This window comes from Botryllus schlosseri, chromosome 3, assembly GCF_051294905.1.
Source record: "Botryllus schlosseri isolate E-star chromosome 3, Bs_hap1, whole genome shotgun sequence".
NCBI classification, from domain to species: domain Eukaryota; kingdom Metazoa; phylum Chordata; class Ascidiacea; order Stolidobranchia; family Styelidae; genus Botryllus; species Botryllus schlosseri.
In genome coordinates this window covers 3,086,364-3,107,787 of record NC_137238.1, presented here as the reverse complement: position 1 = coordinate 3,107,787, position 21,424 = coordinate 3,086,364, and the positions used below count along the sequence as shown (strand labels likewise).

Genomic DNA, 21,424 nt, shown 5'->3' with positions numbered 1-21,424 from the left:
AAGCAATTTGTTTCTGGTATGTTTGGGAGATTCCAAAATAGTAGTGTTGTTATCCGTTTTTGTTGCAGGCCAATCCCCGGCCTGAGGCTATTTACGTTCATCGTGCACCACCATTCGATTATCGCGTTGCGTATTTAGCACTATTAAGTATTGATAATAACTTGCTTCCGAGAAATAGCTGTTTTGTGAATTTCAATACCGATTCTCCATGTGTATTCAGCACTATGTATTGATAATAACTTGCCTCCGAGAAATGGCACGTCGAAGTGATCTTTGTTGGATTTGAACTAACTATTGCGTAAACGTGATATACTAAATTGTTTTGTGAATTTCAATACCGATTCTTCATGTGTATTTAGCAATATGTATTGATAATAACTTGCTTCCGAGAAATAAATAACAACACGAGTCCAGATGCCGTTAAGTGAATTATTTTTAGGTATTAATCTTTACGAAAAATTGACGTAGTTCCAATAATACACTATATTTTAATTTTTAAAAATTACTAATCCGCGTGAGTCGAGATTTTCTTAAGTAAACTATTTTCTTATTGTCTCCACATTTTTCCGTACCAGTTTTTGAGAATATGAATTCTCGCGTAACACACTAAATGTTGATTCCCCATGAGTCGAGATGTCGCTAAGTAATTTATCAACTACATAGCCAAACGCATTAACTTTACTGCATCTGAAGTAGAATTTCAGCGTCGTTATTTGTTATAAGCCGAGAAATGTACCTTCGCGCAATTTTTACAGGCGGTCTCACACACTTTGCTGCGTCTGAAGTAAAATTTCAGCGTCGTTGTTTGCTATAAGCCGGGAAATTAGAGTCGCTGCTTCGCATCATTTTTATAGGTAGTCTCACACACTTTGCTGCATCTGAGCTTCATACTAATACATGCATAATTTTTGCATGACGAGAATACGGGTGATACGGTCAATAAACGCCGGAGGCGAGTCATTTAAACCTTGTTGCTAGATAATACCGCATTCGGCTACGACAAAGTTGCCCTGCAACAAAAAATAGAAGCCCTAATGATCATGTAGAGGAAAGTTCAATTATACATCGAATTATTCGAATAGACCAGTGCTTTTCAAGCTGTGTGACGGTTCGCACTCGTGCGAATGAAAATAAATGCAGTGCGAATGACGAAGATGGTGCGAACGGTACGAATGAAAATCCCGGATGAGTGCGAATGACGAAGGTGGTGCGAATGGTGCGAATGAAAATCCCGGATGAGTGAGAATGAAAATCGTGAATAATAATTGTTAATTTTTATGACCTGGAATACTTCAAATAAACCTAATTAGAAATTCAAGGGCAGTGTAACTTTTGTTGTTGCGACGCAATTGTAAAAACTTGTTTAACTTACGACCCACCATACTAATCGTAGCTCTCCCAAGCCGTCGTGAATTGATATTTTCGCACTCTAATTATTACGTAACCAAAGGCCTGGCTTGGAAGCTTGTGTAGTGGCAGACATATACAGTATATCAGCCAGTCTGAGCCTGCGACAGGCTGAAAAAATGACGTCAAATTGACTTTATGCTTTCTTTCGCTAAACAATCATCATACTTTTGTAATAACTGTTCGATTTGTGCGAGGCACGCGGATAGTAGTAAATACCATCATTACAGACTCACAATTGCAAGTTAGTGTAATGCAAATTTTACCCCTTCAAGGGTTATAAAAGTATGGACGGCAAAAGGTATAATTTTGGGTCGACATGGTGCCTTAGCTATCTGTCAATAGGTAAGTAATATTTGTTGAAATAGTTGCTATTGATCATAGACCAAGCTTGCTTTCAGAGCTGGAAACTAAACGCATATGAAAATTTACCTAGGTGTTCCCCACACGCATCAAATGTAGGCCTACTCAAGTGTTTATGAGGTGGCGAATAGTTCGACGGTTGTTGGCACGCAAGGACGTCACATAGAATTGTGGAGTTTTCTGTAAACTATAATCCAGTGATCTATTTTCAATCACTATATTTTTCATTAATCTAAACTAAGTACTGTTAGTAGGCAAACCCTAGGAAAGTATATCCTCTGATAAAAGCAGGAGTAATTTGTTATCCGTGAAATAAATAGATGGTGCGACTCTAATGGACATAAAGAAATGAAAATTTTGTAAAATAGATATTTTTCGGTATGCTAAATTCGGCTACGCGCTGCTAGACTTCTTGGCCGCATGAAATAGGATGTTTTAGCTTCAACCTCAACGCATTAGCACACCGAATTTAAATATAGGCGATAAATAATATACAGTAGCTCCAATTTTAATGAAAAAATAAAAATAAAAAAGCGTGAAAAAATTGCATTTATCCTGGAACGCACCAAGAAAAACCGTATGAATTTGTAAAGTAGTTAGAAAACTACACTATTCCGCTACACTAAAGACTTAAACAACCCGGATTTTGTATGGTGTATACTAATTTTACATTGCGGAGTATTCAGTAAAGTTCAATCCAGTGATTCTCCATCTATTTTCAATCACGATCCTCTTATTTGTCTAGGCTTCGAACCCCACACCCAGTACGTTTTATGGGGATTAATATTTTCGGAGTCAAGTATATGGTATCGAGACTTCATGAAACTTACTTGCAAATAGTTACTTCTACCCTAATTTAAAAGGTTTCTCAGATATCGTTACAATGGAACTGGGTTGAGCGAGCGGTTAAGGCATTGGACTTAAGTTTCAATGAACAGGTGTTCACGTGGGTTCGAACCCCACACCCAGCTTTACACGACGTTTTTTGTAAAATGAATACTAATATTATTGAAAAAATAAAAAATAAAAAGAGCAAAAAATTACATTTTATCCCGGAACGCAACAAGAAAAATCGTATGAATTTGTAAACTACTTATTCATGACATAATAATAATTCTACTTGTACACTTTTTCACACTTTATAACACTTTAAGTAGTACTTAACAGTTTCAGTTTTAAATAAAATACGGAATATAAACTAATCGAAAAATTCGGTTACCAATTTCGCGTAGGCTATGCATACAAATGAGGAAAGTTACATCAACGCGTGTTAACTAGTTGTATCGAGTTATCGAATGATTTTTTTCTTTACATCAAAATAACTAGAGTGTGTAACTACATTAAAAACGTATCTAAATGAGCTCCAGGTCATTGTGATTATGCAGCATACCAAATTTCATCACACATTTCATGATGGAACAACTTTAAAACTAACGCAGTTCTATAGCAACTTTTGCCTAAATCTGTTTTCGGTAGCATGTACATATCCATAGTCAGATTTAATAACAGAATTACCATGCTAATATGTGACTCCTCACCTTGAAACTTGGTACGTAGTTGTAGGACATTGTGATTATGCAGCATACCAAATTTCTTCACGCATTTCATAATGGAACAACTTTAAAACTAACGCGGCTCTACATCGACTTTTTTGCGTACATCTGTTTTGCGGAGCGTATAGCACGTACCTATACATAGTCAACTTTAATAACGGAATTACCATGCTTAACATTGAATCCCAACTCTAAACTTGATTCGTAGTTGTAGGACATTGTGGCAATGCACCATGCTAAATTTCATCGCACATCTAATGATGGATCACCTTTAAAACTAACGCAGTCGAATACCGACTTTTAAGCATATCTGTTTTGCGTGAACATAGCATATACCTATGCATAGTCAATTTTAATAGCAGAATTACCGTGTTAAACATTGAATTCCCACCCTGAAAGTTGGTACGCGATTATAGGACACTATAACAATGCACCATACCAAATCCAATCACACATTTCATGATGGAACAACTTTAAAACGAACGCGGCTCTACATCGACTTTTTGCGTATATCTGTTTTGCGGGGGGCGTATAGCACGTACTCATACATAGCTAACTTTAATAACGGAATTACCATGCTTAACATTGAATCCCAACTCTAAACTTGATACGTAGTTGTAGGACATTATGGCAATGAACCATGCTAAATTTCATCACACATCTAATGATGGAACACCTTTGAAACTATCGCAGTCGAATACCGACTTTTACACATATCTGTTTTTCGTGAACATAGCATATACCCATACATAGTCAATTTTAATAACAGAATTAGCATGCTAAACCTTAAATTCTCACCTTGAACGTTGATACCCAGTTGTAGGACATAATAACAATGCACCATACCAAATTTCGTCAGGCATTTCATGATGTAACACTTTCAAAACCAACGCAGTTCTATACAGGCTTTTGGCTAAATCTGTTTTTCCGTAGCGCGTACCTATACATAGTCAACTTTAATATCAATACATGTTTATCGTAAGTCCTACACAGTCATGATATCCGGCCGAGTTTGACTTTTAGAAAACATTATACCGACAACGCGACATCTTACAAAATTGAAACCGCGGTGACTGCTTGAGAGACCTACCAGTGATATTGCGGTAATCTAGTTACTTCCACAAAATAGTATGTATTCAACTTACTTTCCACAAATCTAACGCGCAAAACAATTTACTTTGCTAACGAAAAGTGCTGAGTCATCATATCATTATCCACGCAACAATACACCTAAAACATACTATCGTACAAAATGGTCGCTAACCTCTTTGTGCACCAGCTGTAAATCTCACAAGCAACAAGTTTCAAGATTCCAGTTATTGAAAAAATGTTAAAGTGTTTCTCCTGCGCCAAGTCGTTATGTTTACGAAAGCGTATATTGTAATATCATGATCGATTTGCATTCGTTGCTCACAAACTGTCACTACTCTAAATAATTATTTTTCACTCAAACACAACAGCATACTTGTCGCCATTCGTTTTCATCAAGCACGAGTTCAATAAACTTACTTACTACGACATGAATTGGTATTTTTATGTTGTGTAAATAGGTAATAATTAATTTTAGTAACACTATACCAACATCATCGAGTTGTGCGAATAGATTTACATGTGGTGTTATGGTTTTAATCGAAGTGCACTGCACGATCTAATGTAGAGTCATCTCTATTGTATAGCAACTCGGTAATCGAAATGCATGCATTAACATTTAAACAGCGATCGTGTTTCATCACGCGAAAAATATGTTCACTACTGCGATACTCTGCACAGGGCATGCAAATCCTTCTCACACTCGTAATAGTATACCAACGGCTACCGGCGACAACGTTTAACAATACCAACGACACTAAACATACGATACCTACCCAATCTGCAAATTGTTTCGATTTATTCTGTCTGTTTCAATTTAAGATAAGGAAGCCCATTTCACTCAATGTATCGATGCCTACGGTACTCTACAAAATTTTCTGATTAATTCTCCCTATGCTTATTTATCACAAGAAAGATGATTTGATACCTAAAGTACGAAATACTTTTTCGCTTGAGCTAAGCCGCAGCGCCTGGAGTGGAATTTTACGGGGTATGTGGGCTCATTTCGTAGGGCTCTATGCCATAGGAGCATACTTTACGCTCCAATTCGATTCCCACACATTCCATATAATTACTAACAGAACCATTGAGTACCAGCCTTGACATTTTCCGTAGTACTAGATGGCATGTATACAATTTCACGACATCCGACATTACGACGAAGACTATCAAAATATCGAAAGAAGCCCTCTATTCTTTTCTGAAATAATCAAGGTTTTATCAGGACTTCCCTTCATATAAACTCCAGCAGAATCACTAATAACCTCCCAAGTGTACTCTATTTACTCTAATTTGATACTCGTGTACCAAATCCCTATTTTCCGCAAGTATGATAGAGGCTATCGCTCGATACTCAACGATTCGTAATTTTGCTGGAATACAAGTACAATTAGTTTAAAGTAGTTTGAGGTTACGTTTGTATCACCTCGACAAGTGCTATTATCAAAAAATGCTTTTGCTAAACTCTTACACTTTCACTAAACTTCTACACTGAATCTTGTAAAGTAGATAGAAAAGGAAAACTATTAACATAAGGTAAGTGAGAAGCACGCAAATTTCGATTGCATACAAATGCCACAAACTGCGCTAACTTCCAGAGTTGTTAAGTATAGAAGTACTCGTACGTCTTGAGAATACCCAAGTAGGTTTTTTGCCTACATGTACCAAATACTCTCAAGTCCTTATGATATTGGAGTACATCAACTTCATGATAGCTACAGTATTAAACAGAAATAGACCTAGAGTACTAACGTTTTTGCGCAGTGAGAGTTCGCAAATTATCGAAGTATTTTTGTTATTTTTATTGCGATAAGTCATTCTGCAGCGCAAAAATGCGTCGTAGGATATAGATGAAACTAGCACCACTCATCAAGACCGCTGATAACAGTACATTTCAACATTTAGTTGCAGTAAATTTCGAGTAAAGTACAAGAAGTGATGATTTCCGAGTGAGTTAAAAAGTAAGTATTGCAGGTATAGTTTACCTGAAAACCGAATACTCTGAAATAGAAGTAGATGCAGTGTAAATAGTTAATCACTTGATTAAGTATAGCGCAAGCAGATAAAACCTATACTTGAGTACTACAAAATACACGAGTACTTCGCTATCGACTCCCTCCACGTAATAAGTGACTACGGTTTAAGACTGCTTTTACCGATACTCGTCAGTTTCCGTTTTAGATAGAATTCGGAAACCAAATAATTTCATAAACATAAGCTAATTAAATGAATTTACTCGAATGTACTATGCCGCGCTGATAAGATTAATTATAATATACTTGTCATGTTAGAGCGATTTTTCTAGCGTAGAAAATCTTTAAAATGTAGTAAGCAGGCCAATATGAAGATATTCGTTGAGCTGAATAAACATAAAAAATACTCTAGACTACTTTATCGGTACTTTACAGTTTCAGTTTTAGATAAAATTTGTCCCTTTCACTCCTCGCTATCTAAACATGTTTAGAATATATTATTTGCGATGATACGAACCCGTAAAGTACTCAAGTAGCTTTTCGTTGGATATAGATGAAACTGACACCATTCACCAAGACCACTGGCCCACTGACAAAAAGTACATTTCAACATTTTAGTAACAGTAAAGTCCTACTAAAGTACAAGAAGTCATGATTTCCGAGTGAGTTAAAAAGTAAGTATTGAAGGTATAGTTTGCTCGAAAACCGAAAAAACTCTGAAATAGAAGTAGATGCAGTGTAAATAGTCAATCACTTCATTTAGTATAGCGCAAGCAGGGCAAACCTATACTTGAGTACTCCAAAATATACAAGTACTCCCTCCACGTAAAAAGCGACTAGGGTTTAGACTACTTTATCGGTACTTGACAGTTTTAGATAAAATTTGGTGAGACTTTAAATTTTAAAGTAGTTTGAGCTTACGTTTGTATCACCTTGACAAGTATCATTATCAGACATGAAAATGATACTATCACCTAATACAGAAGTTAACACACGTCAATGTGCTTCGGAATTCACGAGAAATTGCTTACTAAGAGAAGTATATTCTTGTATACACAATAGTGGAGAGAATCTTTAAAATGTAGTAAGCAGGCCGATGGGTATTCATTGAGTTGTATAAACATAAAAAACATTCCCGCGCGCTCCTAAACCTAACACTTCCTACCCTACCACCTAATACTAAGACGCGCGCGGGAATGTTTTTTATGTTTATACAACTCAATGAATACCCATCGGCCTGCTTACTACATTTTAAAGATTCTCTCCACTATTGTGTATACAAGAATATACTTCTCTTAGTAAGCAATTTCTCGTGAATTCCGAAGCACATTGACGTGTGTTAACTTCTGTATTAGGTGATAGTATCATTTTCATGTCTGATAATGATACTTGTCAAGGTGATACAAACGTAAGCTCAAACTACTTTAAAATTTAAAGTCTCACCAAATTTTATCTAAAACTGTCAAGTACCGATAAAGTAGTCTAAACCCTAGTCGCTTTTTACGTGGAGGGAGTACTTGTATATTTTGGAGTACTCAAGTATAGGTTTGCCCTGCTTGCGCTATACTAAATGAAGTGATTGACTATTTACACTGCATCTACTTCTATTTCAGAGTTTTTTCGGTTTTCGAGCAAACTATACCTTCAATACTTACTTTTTAACTCACTCGGAAATCATGACTTCTTGTACTTTAGTAGGACTTTACTGTTACTAAAATGTTGAAATGTACTTTTTGTCAGTGGGCCAGTGGTCTTGGTGAATGGTGTCAGTTTCATCTATATCCAACGAAAAGCTACTTGAGTACTTTACGGGTTCGTATCATCGCAAATAATATATTCTAAACATGTTTAGATAGCGAGGAGTGAAAGGGACAAATTTTATCTAAAACTGAAACTGTAAAGTACCGATAAAGTAGTCTAGAGTATTTTTTATGTTTATTCAGCTCAACGAATATCTTCATATTGGCCTGCTTACTACATTTTAAAGATTTTCTACGCTAGAAAAATCGCTCTAACATGACAAGTATATTATAATTAATCTTATCAGCGCGGCATAGTACATTCGAGTAAATTCATTTAATTAGCTTATGTTTATGAAATTATTTGGTTTCCGAATTCTATCTAAAACGGAAACTGACGAGTATCGGTAAAAGCAGTCTTAAACCGTAGTCACTTATTACGTGGAGGGAGTCGATAGCGAAGTACTCGTGTATTTTGTAGTACTCAAGTATAGGTTTTATCTGCTTGCGCTATACTTAATCAAGTGATTAACTATTTACACTGCATCTACTTCTATTTCAGAGTATTCGATTTTCAGGTAAACTATACCTGCAATACTTACTTTTTAACTCACTCGGAAATCATCACTTCTTGTACTTTACTCGAAATTTACTGCAACTAAATGTTGAAATGTACTGTTATCAGCGGTCTTGATGAGTGGTGCTAGTTTCATCTATATCCTACGACGCATTTTTGCGCTGCAGAATGACTTATCGCAATAAAAATAACAAAAATACTTCGATAATTTGCGAACTCTCACTGCGCAAAAACGTTAGTACTCTAGGTCTATTTCTGTTTAATACTGTAGCTATCATGAAGTTGATGTACTCCAATATCATAAGGACTTGAGAGTATTTGGTACATGTAGGCAAAAAACCTACTTGGGTATTCTCAAGACGTACGAGTACTTCTATACTTAACAACTCTGGAAGTTAGCGCAGTTTGTGGCATTTGTATGCAATCGAAATTTGCGTGCTTCTCACTTACCTTATGTTAATAGTTTTCCTTTTCTATCTACTTTACAAGATTCAGTGTAGAAGTTTAGTGAAAGTGTAAGAGTTTAGCAAAAGCATTTTTTGATAATAGCACTTGTCGAGGTGATACAAACGTAACCTCAAACTACTTTAAACTAATTGTACTTGTATTCCAGCAAAATTACGAATCGTTGAGTATCGAGCGATAGCCTCTATCATACTTGCGGAAAATAGGGATTTGGTACACGAGTATCAAATTAGAGTAAATAGAGTACACTTGGGAGGTTATTAGTGATTCTGCTGGAGTTTATATGAAGGGAAGTCCTGATAAAACCTTGATTATTTCAGAAAAGAATAGAGGGCTTCTTTCGATATTTTGATAGTCTTCGTCGTAATGTCGGATGTCGTGAAATTGTATACATGCCATCTAGTACTACGGAAAATGTCAAGGCTGGTACTCAATGGTTCTGTTAGTAATTATATGGAATGTGTGGGAATCGAATTGGAGCGTAAAGTATGCTCCTATGGCATAGAGCCCTACGAAATGAGCCCACATACCCCGTAAAATTCCACTCCAGGCGCTGCGGCTTAGCTCAAGCGAAAAAGTATTTCGTACTTTAGGTATCAAATCATCTTTCTTGTGATAAATAAGCATAGGGAGAATTAATCAGAAAATTTTGTAGAGTACCGTAGGCATCGATACATTGAGTGAAATGGGCTTCCTTATCTTAAATTGAAACAGACAGAATAAATCGAAACAATTTGCAGATTGGGTAGGTATCGTATGTTTAGTGTCGTTGGTATTGTTAAACGTTGTCGCCGGTAGCCGTTGGTATACTATTACGAGTGTGAGAAGGATTTGCATGCCCTGTGCAGAGTATCGCAGTAGTGAACATATTTTTCGCGTGATGAAACACGATCGCTGTTTAAATGTTAATGCATGCATTTCGATTACCGAGTTGCTATACAATAGAGATGACTCTACATTAGATCGTGCAGTGCACTTCGATTAAAACCATAACACCACATGTAAATCTATTCGCACAACTCGATGATGTTGGTATAGTGTTACTAAAATTAATTATTACCTATTTACACAACATAAAAATACCAATTCATGTCGTAGTAAGTAAGTTTATTGAACTCGTGCTTGATGAAAACGAATGGCGACAAGTATGCTGTTGTGTTTGAGTGAAAAATAATTATCTAGAGTAGTGACAGTTTGTGAGCAACGAATGCAAATCGATCATGATATTACAATATACGCTTTCGTAAACATAACGACTTGGCGCAGGAGAAACACTTTAACATTTTTTCAATAACTGGAATCTTGAAACTTGTTGCTTGTGAGATTTACAGCTGGTGCACAAAGAGGTTAGCGACCATTTTGTGTTGCGGTCGCTGAACTGCCTATGTGATTCTGTGTAAGCTGTCTTCCCTTGAACTTACAGCGCCGCAAAGTCCTATAAGTTTCCCGATGTAAATATACGCGATCTTGAAGTACGGTAGAAAAGTATATTGCTTGAAGTTCCAATTGATCGAATTTCCTTATATCCAAATTATAATACGACACAGTAGTAGCACGAATAAGATATTGTCCCAACAAGATCGGTAAATACAGTGGGGGAACGTCCGGTGGGCCAATTACTATTGACAAACTGTACCCTATCACAGCTATATCCAGAATATTCCCTTAGACCAGACCAGGAAGTATCGTCAAGCATACGCCATCTAGCGAATACAAGTATGGCTCCTAAATTATTGAACCCCCCAAGATTAACATGAAATGCCTACAGTAACATACCCCCCCAAAAAAGTTATAAAATGACAAAGAACTTTTTTGCAAATTAAGTAAAACATTAGTCCATTAGTGGCTCCTCGTCGGTGGAATCCTCGGTAACTTCCTCTGCAGCGAGAAGCACGACCAATTTGTGGATAGGTCGCTCCAAAAACTGCACATCGTTGATTCTTCTTCCGTACTGATCAATAGTACGGTCGGCGATGCGTATCTTAGCCTTTCGCACCAGCCCATCTGTCGAGTTCGAAACCGAGTGTACGATTCCCAATTTCCAAGAGTTTCGCGGAAGGTCATCATCATGAACGATAACAATATCTCCCACTCGAACATTTCGACTAACTTTGCTCCATTTAGTGCGTTGTTGCATGCCAGGTAAAAACTCCCTTCTCCATCTGAACCAAAATTGATTCACAGCGTATTGTGTTCTTCTCCAGCGCCTTCTTGCATAGAGATCTGGCTTGCCAAATTCCCCTGGAGGTGACAACAAAATTTTTGGTTTCATCGTTAACAGATGATTTGGTGTCAATGGTTCTGGCGCATTGACATCACCCAAATTGATAACAGTTAGTGGTCTTGAATTTACCACATTTTCCACTTCTGCGAAAAAGGTTCTGAGTGATTCATCATCCAAATGTGAACCTATTTGACAAAGCAATGGTTCCAAAACACGACGCACCGTAAGAATTTGGCGTTCGACATTCCCATTCATATGACTAGCTTTTGGCACGTGAAAGTTGAATTCTATCAGATCACAATTTTCAGACAATAGATAATCTCTGACCTTTTTCTGATTCATCTCACCAATCGCCTTTTGGAAAGCATTCTTTCCCCCAATGATGTTGCTTCCGCAATCACTCAACAGTGATTTTATCGGTCCTCTCCTTGCAAGAAATCTTCTCAGTGCATTAATAAATGAATCCAAGTCCATAGAGTTTGTTGTCTCCAAGTGTATAGCTCTGGATGACAAACAAGAGAAAATAACTCCGTACCTTTTCAATACGGATCGCCTTTCTTTGATTTCAAATGGTCCGAAGAAATCGCACGAGCAAAATGTGAATGGACCTTGCTCAGCCATTCTCGACTCTGGTAATTCGCACATCTTTTGTGCCGATAATGGTTTCCGTAATTTCCGACAAGTTATGCATTGGTGGATGTGCTGAGAGACAGCACTCACACCACCTATAATCCAATATCCATGTTGACGTATCTCATTGTGCGTGATTCCACGTCCCATATGATTGACCTTTCCATGAAAATGGCGAATAATCAAGTCCGTTACGTGAGATTTCCGAGGCAGCAAAATTGGATTCTTGACTTCAGAAGACAAAGAGCTATTACGGATTCTTCCGCCAACTCTTATCAAGCCATCTCTGTCCACAAATGGATCTAGTTTGTACAAAGGACTGCCTTTCTTTACAGAAGAACTTTTCGACTTTGATGCAGGATCAAGACGTTCCATGTCATCAGGAAAGAATTCACTCTGTAAGTCTTTCAAGATGATCCTTTCTGCCACTGATAACCTTTCAATAGTGAGAGAACTGTTTATGGGCAAACCCTTCAATCTGTCTTTGAATTGCAGGCAGTTTGCAACAGCCCGTTTTGCCTTGAACCACGACGAAAACTGTTTCAAGTTTGTATTCCAAGATTTAGATCCCGAATTTTCATTGGAAGTTGTACTGAGTGACACAGCCTTTCTGACTTCCACATCTACCAAGTCATCCACAGCTTCGCCTGATGGATGAGCGTCCTTTGGTATTTCAAATCTTCCCTCTTTCCACAAGAATTGCGGTCCATCCCACCATAACGAAAGTGATAAAAGTTTTTCCAGCGACGTACCTCTGCTTGCAATGTCACTTGGATTATCATGTCCTGCCACATGCATCCATGCAGAAGAGTCTGTCAAATCATGTATCAGTTGAACTCTGTTTGCCACGAAAACATGAAATCGCCTCGCTACGTTATTTATATATCCCAAAACAACATTGCTGTCAGTCCAAAAATACTCATTCAAATTTTCATACTGCAACTCTGTGTTGAGAAATTTGCTCATCTTGGCTGATACCACAGCCGCAGTCAGTTCCATCCTAGGAATTGACACTTGCTTCAAGGGTGCAACTCTCGATTTTGACATAATGAGAGTGCAATGCACTTTCCCTTTATCATCAACCAAGCGGAGATATGAGCATTGCCCGTATCCATACTCACATGCGTCGGAAAAATGGTGAAGCTCCACTCCCTCAACGGTGCCGAATTCATCAGGTTTCACACATCTTTTGATTTGAATTTTATCCAAATTGTTCAAATCATTTAACCAATCTTCCCATCTACGAGCATAACTTTCTGGTAGCGCAGTGTCCCAATCAAGTTTCATTTTGCACAATTCTTGCAATAATACCTTTCCAACCAGCAGAACAGGGGCTAGAAAACCCATCGGATCAAAGATAGACGATACGACACTCAATACTGTTCGTCTTGTTACTGGTTTATCCACCAATTCCCTGTGGAACCGAAACACATCCAATGATGGATTCCATAAAATTCCCAAAGACCTCTCTGTCAACGATGACATAGTATCGAAGTCAATGTCCTGCAATCCCTTCGCCCTTTCCGATTTATCAATCGATTCCAATACTTGCATTTTGTTCGACACAAATTTATGCAGTCTCAATCCAGCCTTTCCACATATACCCACGCTGTTTTTCACCAATTCAACAGCTTCATCCACATTTTCTACCGAGGTTAATCCATCATCCACGTAGAAATTGGATCGAACAAATTCTGCAGCCTTGGAGCCGAACTCTTGCTCTCCATCATCAGCGGCCAACTTCATGCCATACATGGCCGCGCCTGGCGATGAGACACTTCCAAAGGGAAATACCTTCATACGATACTCTAAAAGTTCCCTTGAAATATCTCCATCTTTCCACCACAGAAATCTCAGCATATCACGATCCTTTTCATTGACATAAAATTGAAAAAACATTTTTTCAATGTCCGCCATGATGGCTACTTCGTTCTTTCTGAATCTCAACAAGATTCCCGTCATATTGTCCATCAAATTTGGTCCACTCAATAGTACGTCATTAATGCACAGACCACCGTACTTGGCACTCATATCATTTACAATACGAAGACTTCCTTTCTTGTTATGAAAAACAGGAGAATGAGGTATGTAGTTGATACGACCATTCTTTAAATCAAGTATGTCTTCTGGAACCTTTTCCGCATACTTTTCAATAGTCAGATTCATTTGATCCTTATACTCCTCATGAAGATTCTGGTTTTTACTCAATCTTCTTTTGACCTGCTCCGCTCTTTTCGCAGCCAAAGCTCTGTTGTTTGGCACTCTAACATTGTCGTATTTCAATGGCAAAGGGAATTCGTAATGCCCATCCTCTCTCCTTGCAACACCTTTTGAGAGGATGTCCATAAAACGCTTGTCCTCAACCGACAAAGAAGCTTCCAAATTCCTATGTTCGATGAAATCCATTTCTAGCAAATGATTGATATTCTGTGGACACATAACTTCCTTCGCCTTTGACATGTATACAAAGGCGGTATTCCCGTCACCAACAACTTCTGAAGTTTCAAAGCCTTCTTCCATTTGTGCATCTCTCACAATAGTATGATGCGATACCACGCTAGGTGATTCACCCGTCAAGTCTTTACAAACATTACCAACAATTCCCCAACCAAACATAGATAGTTGACCATATGGATCCGAATCACCACCGGCTACAATCTCACGAGGACGTAACGCGTTGGGAACATCAGCACCAATTAATATTCCAACCTTCATAGATGGGTCGTAGGGCATAATTTTATCCGCAATGCTCCGAAGATGAGCCCACTCTCTTGCAACCTGAGGTTTGGGGATTTGTGAAATTTCAACTGGAATTTCTGCTCTTGTGTACACTTGAGGAATAGTGACAGAAGAAGTTTCATCGATACTTGAAACTATAATTCCAGTGATCCTGCTTGAGTTAATGACTGCACCAGATTTGTACAATGTGGACATCTGCAACTTAGTATTGACAGATTCCAGTCCTAAACTTTCCTTCAGATCATCAACCATGAAAGTCCGATTACATTGACCATCTAGCGCACAATAACATTTGACCTTCTTGGATGGATTGGCAGCAGTACTCACATAAACCGGAACGATCATAGTATTTTGCTTACCTCCCTTCTGTCCTTTCTTGGAGCACACTTGCGTACATTTCGAGTCCACCTCATCAGTTTCTATATGCAGCGATGTCATATGCCTCCTTTTACATATCCTGCAAGTTATTCTTGCTGTGCAGAACTTGGCCATGTGGTCTTGCGACGAGCCACAACCAAAACATAGTCCTCGTTTCATTATAAATTCCCGTTTCTCCATATGGGATAGCTTTCCAAAGCCTTCACAATCATCAATGTGATGTAGTTCGTCACAAAAATAACACTTTGTCCTTGTAGCACTCGTGTCGTCCTGACATTCTGTCGAGAACGATGTGACCTTAAATTTTCCTTTGTAAGAGTCTTTATAGCTCACTACTTCAGGAGAGTCAATTTTCCCTTTGTTATTTGGCGAATCCAGATCATCCAATTCTGGAATATTCATCTTTTCGGCACAGACATCGACAAATCCTGCCACTTCTTTCAATGGTGGATATGACGCCTCACCATATTTACTTTGCCATTTGTAAACTTCATCCCGCCATTTACCTCTCAGAAATTGCGGTAGTTTTCCAATGATTTTATTACTCTCAATGGCATAGTTCAAAACACCAAGCGCAGGTATTTTCGGCTCAGCTGCCGCTATTTGATCCAAAAAGTCTGCAAATTTTCTTAGACCAATCCCATCTTTGACATTGATTTTTGGCCAAGAGGATAGTCGATTCAAAAATGCATTTCCAATTACATTGTCGTTGCCGTATCTAGTTTTCAATCTCTTACGTGCTCTTTCATAGGCATCTCTATTCTGCAAGAGCAGTAAACCCTTTATCATTTCCTTAGGCTCACCAGATAGATGCGACTCTAGATAGTTCAAGAGCTCATGCACATTGCATGTCTTCGATTGAATCAATGCATCAAACGAAGTTTCCCAGGCTAAATATTCAAGAATATTGCCATCAAAAACACCAACCTTAATTTCTGGTAGACCACAGGATCGTGCCAACATAGCATTCGAAACAGCCAATTCCTTCAAAACCTGATCCAGATTTGCATTAACATGATATATCCCATGAGCACCATCGTTATTAGGAGCTCTATCCATTACATTTTCGGTGTTATCCAGTACACTACTCGGTTTCGACTTCCGCCCTCTATCCATTAGCCTTTGTATGTCTCGTTGATTCTGAGCCGACAGGTCCTTCATCTTCTGCTCGTAGTCTCGTTGGTTCTGTTCAAGCAGCAGAGCAGTCTCTCTATCAGGAGAGTTTGAATCTTCTAGTACAACAAGCCTATTTCGTCTCGCAGTGGGCTCAGAGAACTTAGCCTTCGTTTCGCCATTGTACTCATCCAAATAATCCTTTGCGTTGTAGCCAGTCTCTTCTACCCGATCTTGTATATCCTTGAATGAACAAGAAATTGCTTCCGATTCCTCTGGCCTAAGACGAGGCTCAAGATCAATCCAAAAATCTTGTAGTAGAGCAAACTTCTTTCGCATATCTAAATATGCTTTTGAAACATATTCCCGACCGTCCCGTGACTCTAGTAGGTCATTCAGACATTTGCACTGTCGCAATACCTCTTTGACATGGAAGTCAAACTCTTGCTTCATGTTTTCAATATAAGCGGAGGTTCCTCTAGTTCTCCTGTTCGATATCACGGTGTGGCCATGCTTGTAATCCTCGGCCATGATTCTATTAGGATCCGAATCTACGTTATCTTCACCCACCAAAGTAGAATTCCTTGAATTAGCACCATTTCGGCCACCACCTGAAGCCTTTCCAGACTTCTTCTTATTTCTTCCAGGAGTCATTATGAAACCAGAGTACACCAACTTAGTGTTTTCTTCAACAGAAGTGTGTCCTTTTCTCCAATATTAGTATAAATGAAGCAAGTCCTATTACCGGCACCAATCCACACAATATGGAATTGTCCTTTCCTTATGTACCGATAGCCGTCCTGTCCTTTGTTTAGTTCCGCTTCCAGGCGTTGCACTGTATATTCCAATACTCCACGACCGGACCTTTAGCTGTATTTACTGTTGCGGTCGCTGAACTGCCTATGTGATTCTGTGTAAGCTGTCTTCCCTTGAACTTACAGCGCCGCAAAGTCCTATAAGTTTCCCGATGTAAATATACGCGATCTTGAAGTACGGTAGAAAAGTATATTGCTTGAAGTTCCAATTGATCGAATTTCCTTATATCCAAATTATAATACGACACAGTAGTAGCACGAATAAGATATTGTCCCAACAAGATCGGTAAATACAGTGGGGGAACGTCCGGTGGGCCAATTACTATTGACAAACTGTACCCTATCACAGCTATATCCAGAATATTCCCTTAGACCAGACCAGGAAGTATCGTCAAGCATACGCCATCTAGCGAATACAAGTATGGCTCCTAAATTATTGAACCCCCCAAGATTAACATGAAATGCCTACAGTAACATTTTGTACGATAGTATGTTTTAGGTGTATTGTTGCGTGGATAATGATATGATGACTCAGCACTTTTCGTTAGCAAAGTAAATTGTTTTGCGCGTTAGATTTGTGGAAAGTAAGTTGAATACATACTATTTTGTGGAAGTAACTAGATTACCGCAATATCACTGGTAGGTCTCTCAAGCAGTCACCGCGGTTTCAATTTTGTAAGATGTCGCGTTGTCGGTATAATGTTTTCTAAAAGCCAAACTCGGCCGGATATCATGACTGTGTAGGACTTACGATAAACATGTATTGATATTAAAGTTGACTATGTATAGGTACGCGCTACGGAAAAACAGATTTAGCCAAAAGCCTGTATAGAACTGCGTTGGTTTTGAAAGTGTTACATCATGAAATGCCTGACGAAATTTGGTATGGTGCATTGTTATTATGTCCTACAACTGGGTATCAACGTTCAAGGTGAGAATTTAAGGTTTAGCATGCTAATTCTGTTATTAAAATTGACTATGTATGGGTATATGCTATGTTCACGAAAAACAGATATGTGTAAAAGTCGGTATGCGACTGCGATAGTTTCAAAGGTGTTCCATCATTAGATGTGTGATGAAATTTAGCATGGTTCATTGCCATAATGTCCTACAACTACGTATCAAGTTTAGAGTTGGGATTCAATGTTAAGCATGGTAATTCCGTTATTAAAGTTAGCTATGTATGAGTACGTGCTATACGCCCCCCCGCAAAACAGATATACGCAAAAAGTCGATGTAGAGCCGCGTTCGTTTTAAAGTTGTTCCATCATGAAATGTGTGATTGGATTTGGTATGGTGCATTGTTATAGTGTCCTATAATCGCGTACCAGCTTTCAGGGTGGGAATTCAATGTTTAACACGGTAATTCTGCTATTAAAATTGACTATGCATAGGTATATGCTATGTTCACGCAAAACAGATATGCTTAAAAGTCGGTATTCGACTGCGTTAGTTTTAAAGGTGATCCATCATTAGATGTGCGATGAAATTTAGCATGGTGCATTGCCACAATGTCCTACAACTACGAATCAAGTTTAGAGTTGGGATTCAATGTTAAGCATGGTAATTCCGTTATTAAAGTTGACTATGTATAGGTACGTGCTATACGCTCCGCAAAACAGATGTACGCAAAAAAGTCGATGTAGAGCCGCGTTGGTTTTAAAGTTGTTCCATTATGAAATGCGTGAAGAAATTTGGTATGCTGCATAATCACAATGTCCTACAACTATGTACCAAGTTTCAAGGTGAGGAGTCACATATTAGCATGGTAATTCTGTTATTAAATCTGACTATGGATATGTACATGCTACCGAAAACAGATTTAGGCAAAAGTTGCTATAGAACTGCGTTAGTTTTAAAGTTGTTCCATCATGAAATGTGTGATGAAATTTGGTATGCTGCATAATCACAATGACCTGGAGCTCATTTAGATACGTTTTTAATGTAGTTACACACTCTAGTTATTTTGATGTAAAGAAAAAAATCATTCGATAACTCGATACAACTAGTTAACACGCGTTGATGTAACTTTCCTCATTTGTATGCATAGCCTACGCGAAATTGGTAACCGAATTTTTCGATTAGTTTATATTCCGTATTTTATTTAAAACTGAAACTGTTAAGTACTACTTAAAGTGTTATAAAGTGTGAAAAAGTGTACAAGTAGAATTATTATTATGTCATGAATAAGTAGTTTACAAATTCATACGATTTTTCTTGTTGCGTTCCGGGATAAAATGTAATTTTTTGCTCTTTTTATTTTTTATTTTTTCAATAATATTAGTATTCATTTTACAAAAAACGTCGTGTAAAGCTGGGTGTGGGGTTCGAACCCACGTGAACACCTGTTCATTGAAACTTAAGTCCAATGCCTTAACCGCTCGCTCAACCCAGTTCCATTGTAACGATATCTGAGAAACCTTTTAAATTAGGGTAGAAGTAACTATTTGCAAGTAAGTTTCATGAAGTCTCGATACCATATACTTGACTCCGAAAATATTAATCCCCATAAAACGTACTGGGTGTGGGGTTCGAAGCCTAGACAAATAAGAGGATCGTGATTGAAAATAGATGGAGAATCACTGGATTGAACTTTACTGAATACTCCGCAATGTAAAATTAGTATACACCATACAAAATCCGGGTTGTTTAAGTCTTTAGTGTAGCGGAATAGTGTAGTTTTCTAACTACTTTACAAATTCATACGGTTTTTCTTGGTGCGTTCCAGGATAAATGCAATTTTTTCACGCTTTTTTATTTTTATTTTTTCATTAAAATGGGAGCTACTGTATATTATTTATCGCCTATATTTAAATTCGGTGTGCTAATGCGTTGAGGTTGAAGCTAAAACATCCTATTTCATGCGGCCAAGAAGTCTAGCAGCGCGTAGCCGAATTTAGCATACCGAAAAATATCTATTTTACAAAATTTTCATTTCTTTATGTCCATTAGAGTCGCACCATCTATTTATTTCACGGATAACAAATTACTCCTGCTTTTATCAGAGGATATACTTTCCTAGGGTTTGCCTACTAACAGTACTTAGTTTAGATTAATGAAAAATATAGTGATTGAAAATAGATCACTGGATTATAGTTTACAGAAAACTCCACAATTCTATGTGACGTCCTTGCGTGCCAACAACCGTCGAACTATTCGCCACCTCATAAACACTTGAGTAGGCCTACATTTGATGCGTGTGGGGAACACCTAGGTAAATTTTCATATGCGTTTAGTTTCCAGCTCTGAAAGCAAGCTTGGTCTATGATCAATAGCAACTATTTCAACAAATATTACTTACCTATTGACAGATAGCTAAGGCACCATGTCGACCCAAAATTATACCTTTTGCCGTCCATACTTTTATAACCCTTGAAGGGGTAAAATTTGCATTACACTAACTTGCAATTGTGAGTCTGTAATGATGGTATTTACTACTATCCGCGTGCCTCGCACAAATCGAACAGTTATTACAAAAGTATGATGATTGTTTAGCGAAAGAAAGCATAAAGTCAATTTGACGTCATTTTTCAGCCTGTCGCAGGCTCAGACTGGCTGATATACTGTATATGTCTGCCACTACACAAGCTTCCAAGCCAGGCCTTTGGTTACGTAATAATTAGAGTGCGAAAATATCAATTCACGACGGCTTGGGAGAGCTACGATTAGTATGGTGGGTCGTAAGTTAAACAAGTTTTTACAATTGCGTCGCAACAACAAAAGTTACACTGCCCTTGAATTTCTAATTAGGTTTATTTGAAGTATTCCAGGTCATAAAAATTAACAATTATTATTCACGATTTTCATTCTCACTCATCCGGGATTTTCATTCGCACCATTGGCACCACCTTCGTCATTCGCACTCATCCGGGATTTTCATTCGTACCGTTCGCACCATCTTCGTCATTCGCACTGCATTTATTTTCATTCGCACGAGTGCGAACCGTCACACAGCTTGAAAAGCACTGGTCTATTCGAATAATTCGATGTATAATTGAACTTTCCTCTGCATGATCATTAGGGCTTCTATTTTTTGTTGCAGGGCAACTTTGTCGTAGCCGAATGCGGTATTATCTAGCAACAAGGTTTAAATGACTCACCTCCGGCGTTTATTGACCGTATCACCCGTATTCTCGTCATGCAAAAATTATGCATGTATTAGTATGAAGCTCAGATGCAGCAAAGTGTGTGAGACTACCTATAAAAATGATGCGAAGCAGCGACTCTAATTTCCCGGCTTATAGCAAACAACGACGCTGAAATTTTACTTCAGACGCAGCAAAGTGTGTGAGACCGCCTGTAAAAATTGCGCGAAGGTACATTTCTCGGCTTATAACAAATAACGACGCTGAAATTCTA

At 38.1% G+C, this 21,424-nt stretch overlaps 2 protein-coding genes across 2 annotated transcripts in view; one reads left to right on the top strand and one right to left on the bottom strand.

Annotated features, from left to right (window-relative positions):
* LOC145435479 (uncharacterized) overlaps window positions 1-21,424 on the top strand; it is a 286,197-nt gene that overhangs the window by 144,557 nt on the left and 120,216 nt on the right. The gene's annotated exons all lie outside the window — the stretch shown is intronic.
* Window positions 10,634-17,553, bottom strand: LOC145435560 (uncharacterized). The gene has a single exon (XM_080312828.1). The coding sequence runs from the start codon at window positions 16,902-16,904 to the stop codon at window positions 10,998-11,000; it is 5,907 nt and encodes a 1,968-aa protein (XP_080168954.1). The 5' UTR covers window positions 16,905-17,553; the 3' UTR covers window positions 10,634-10,997.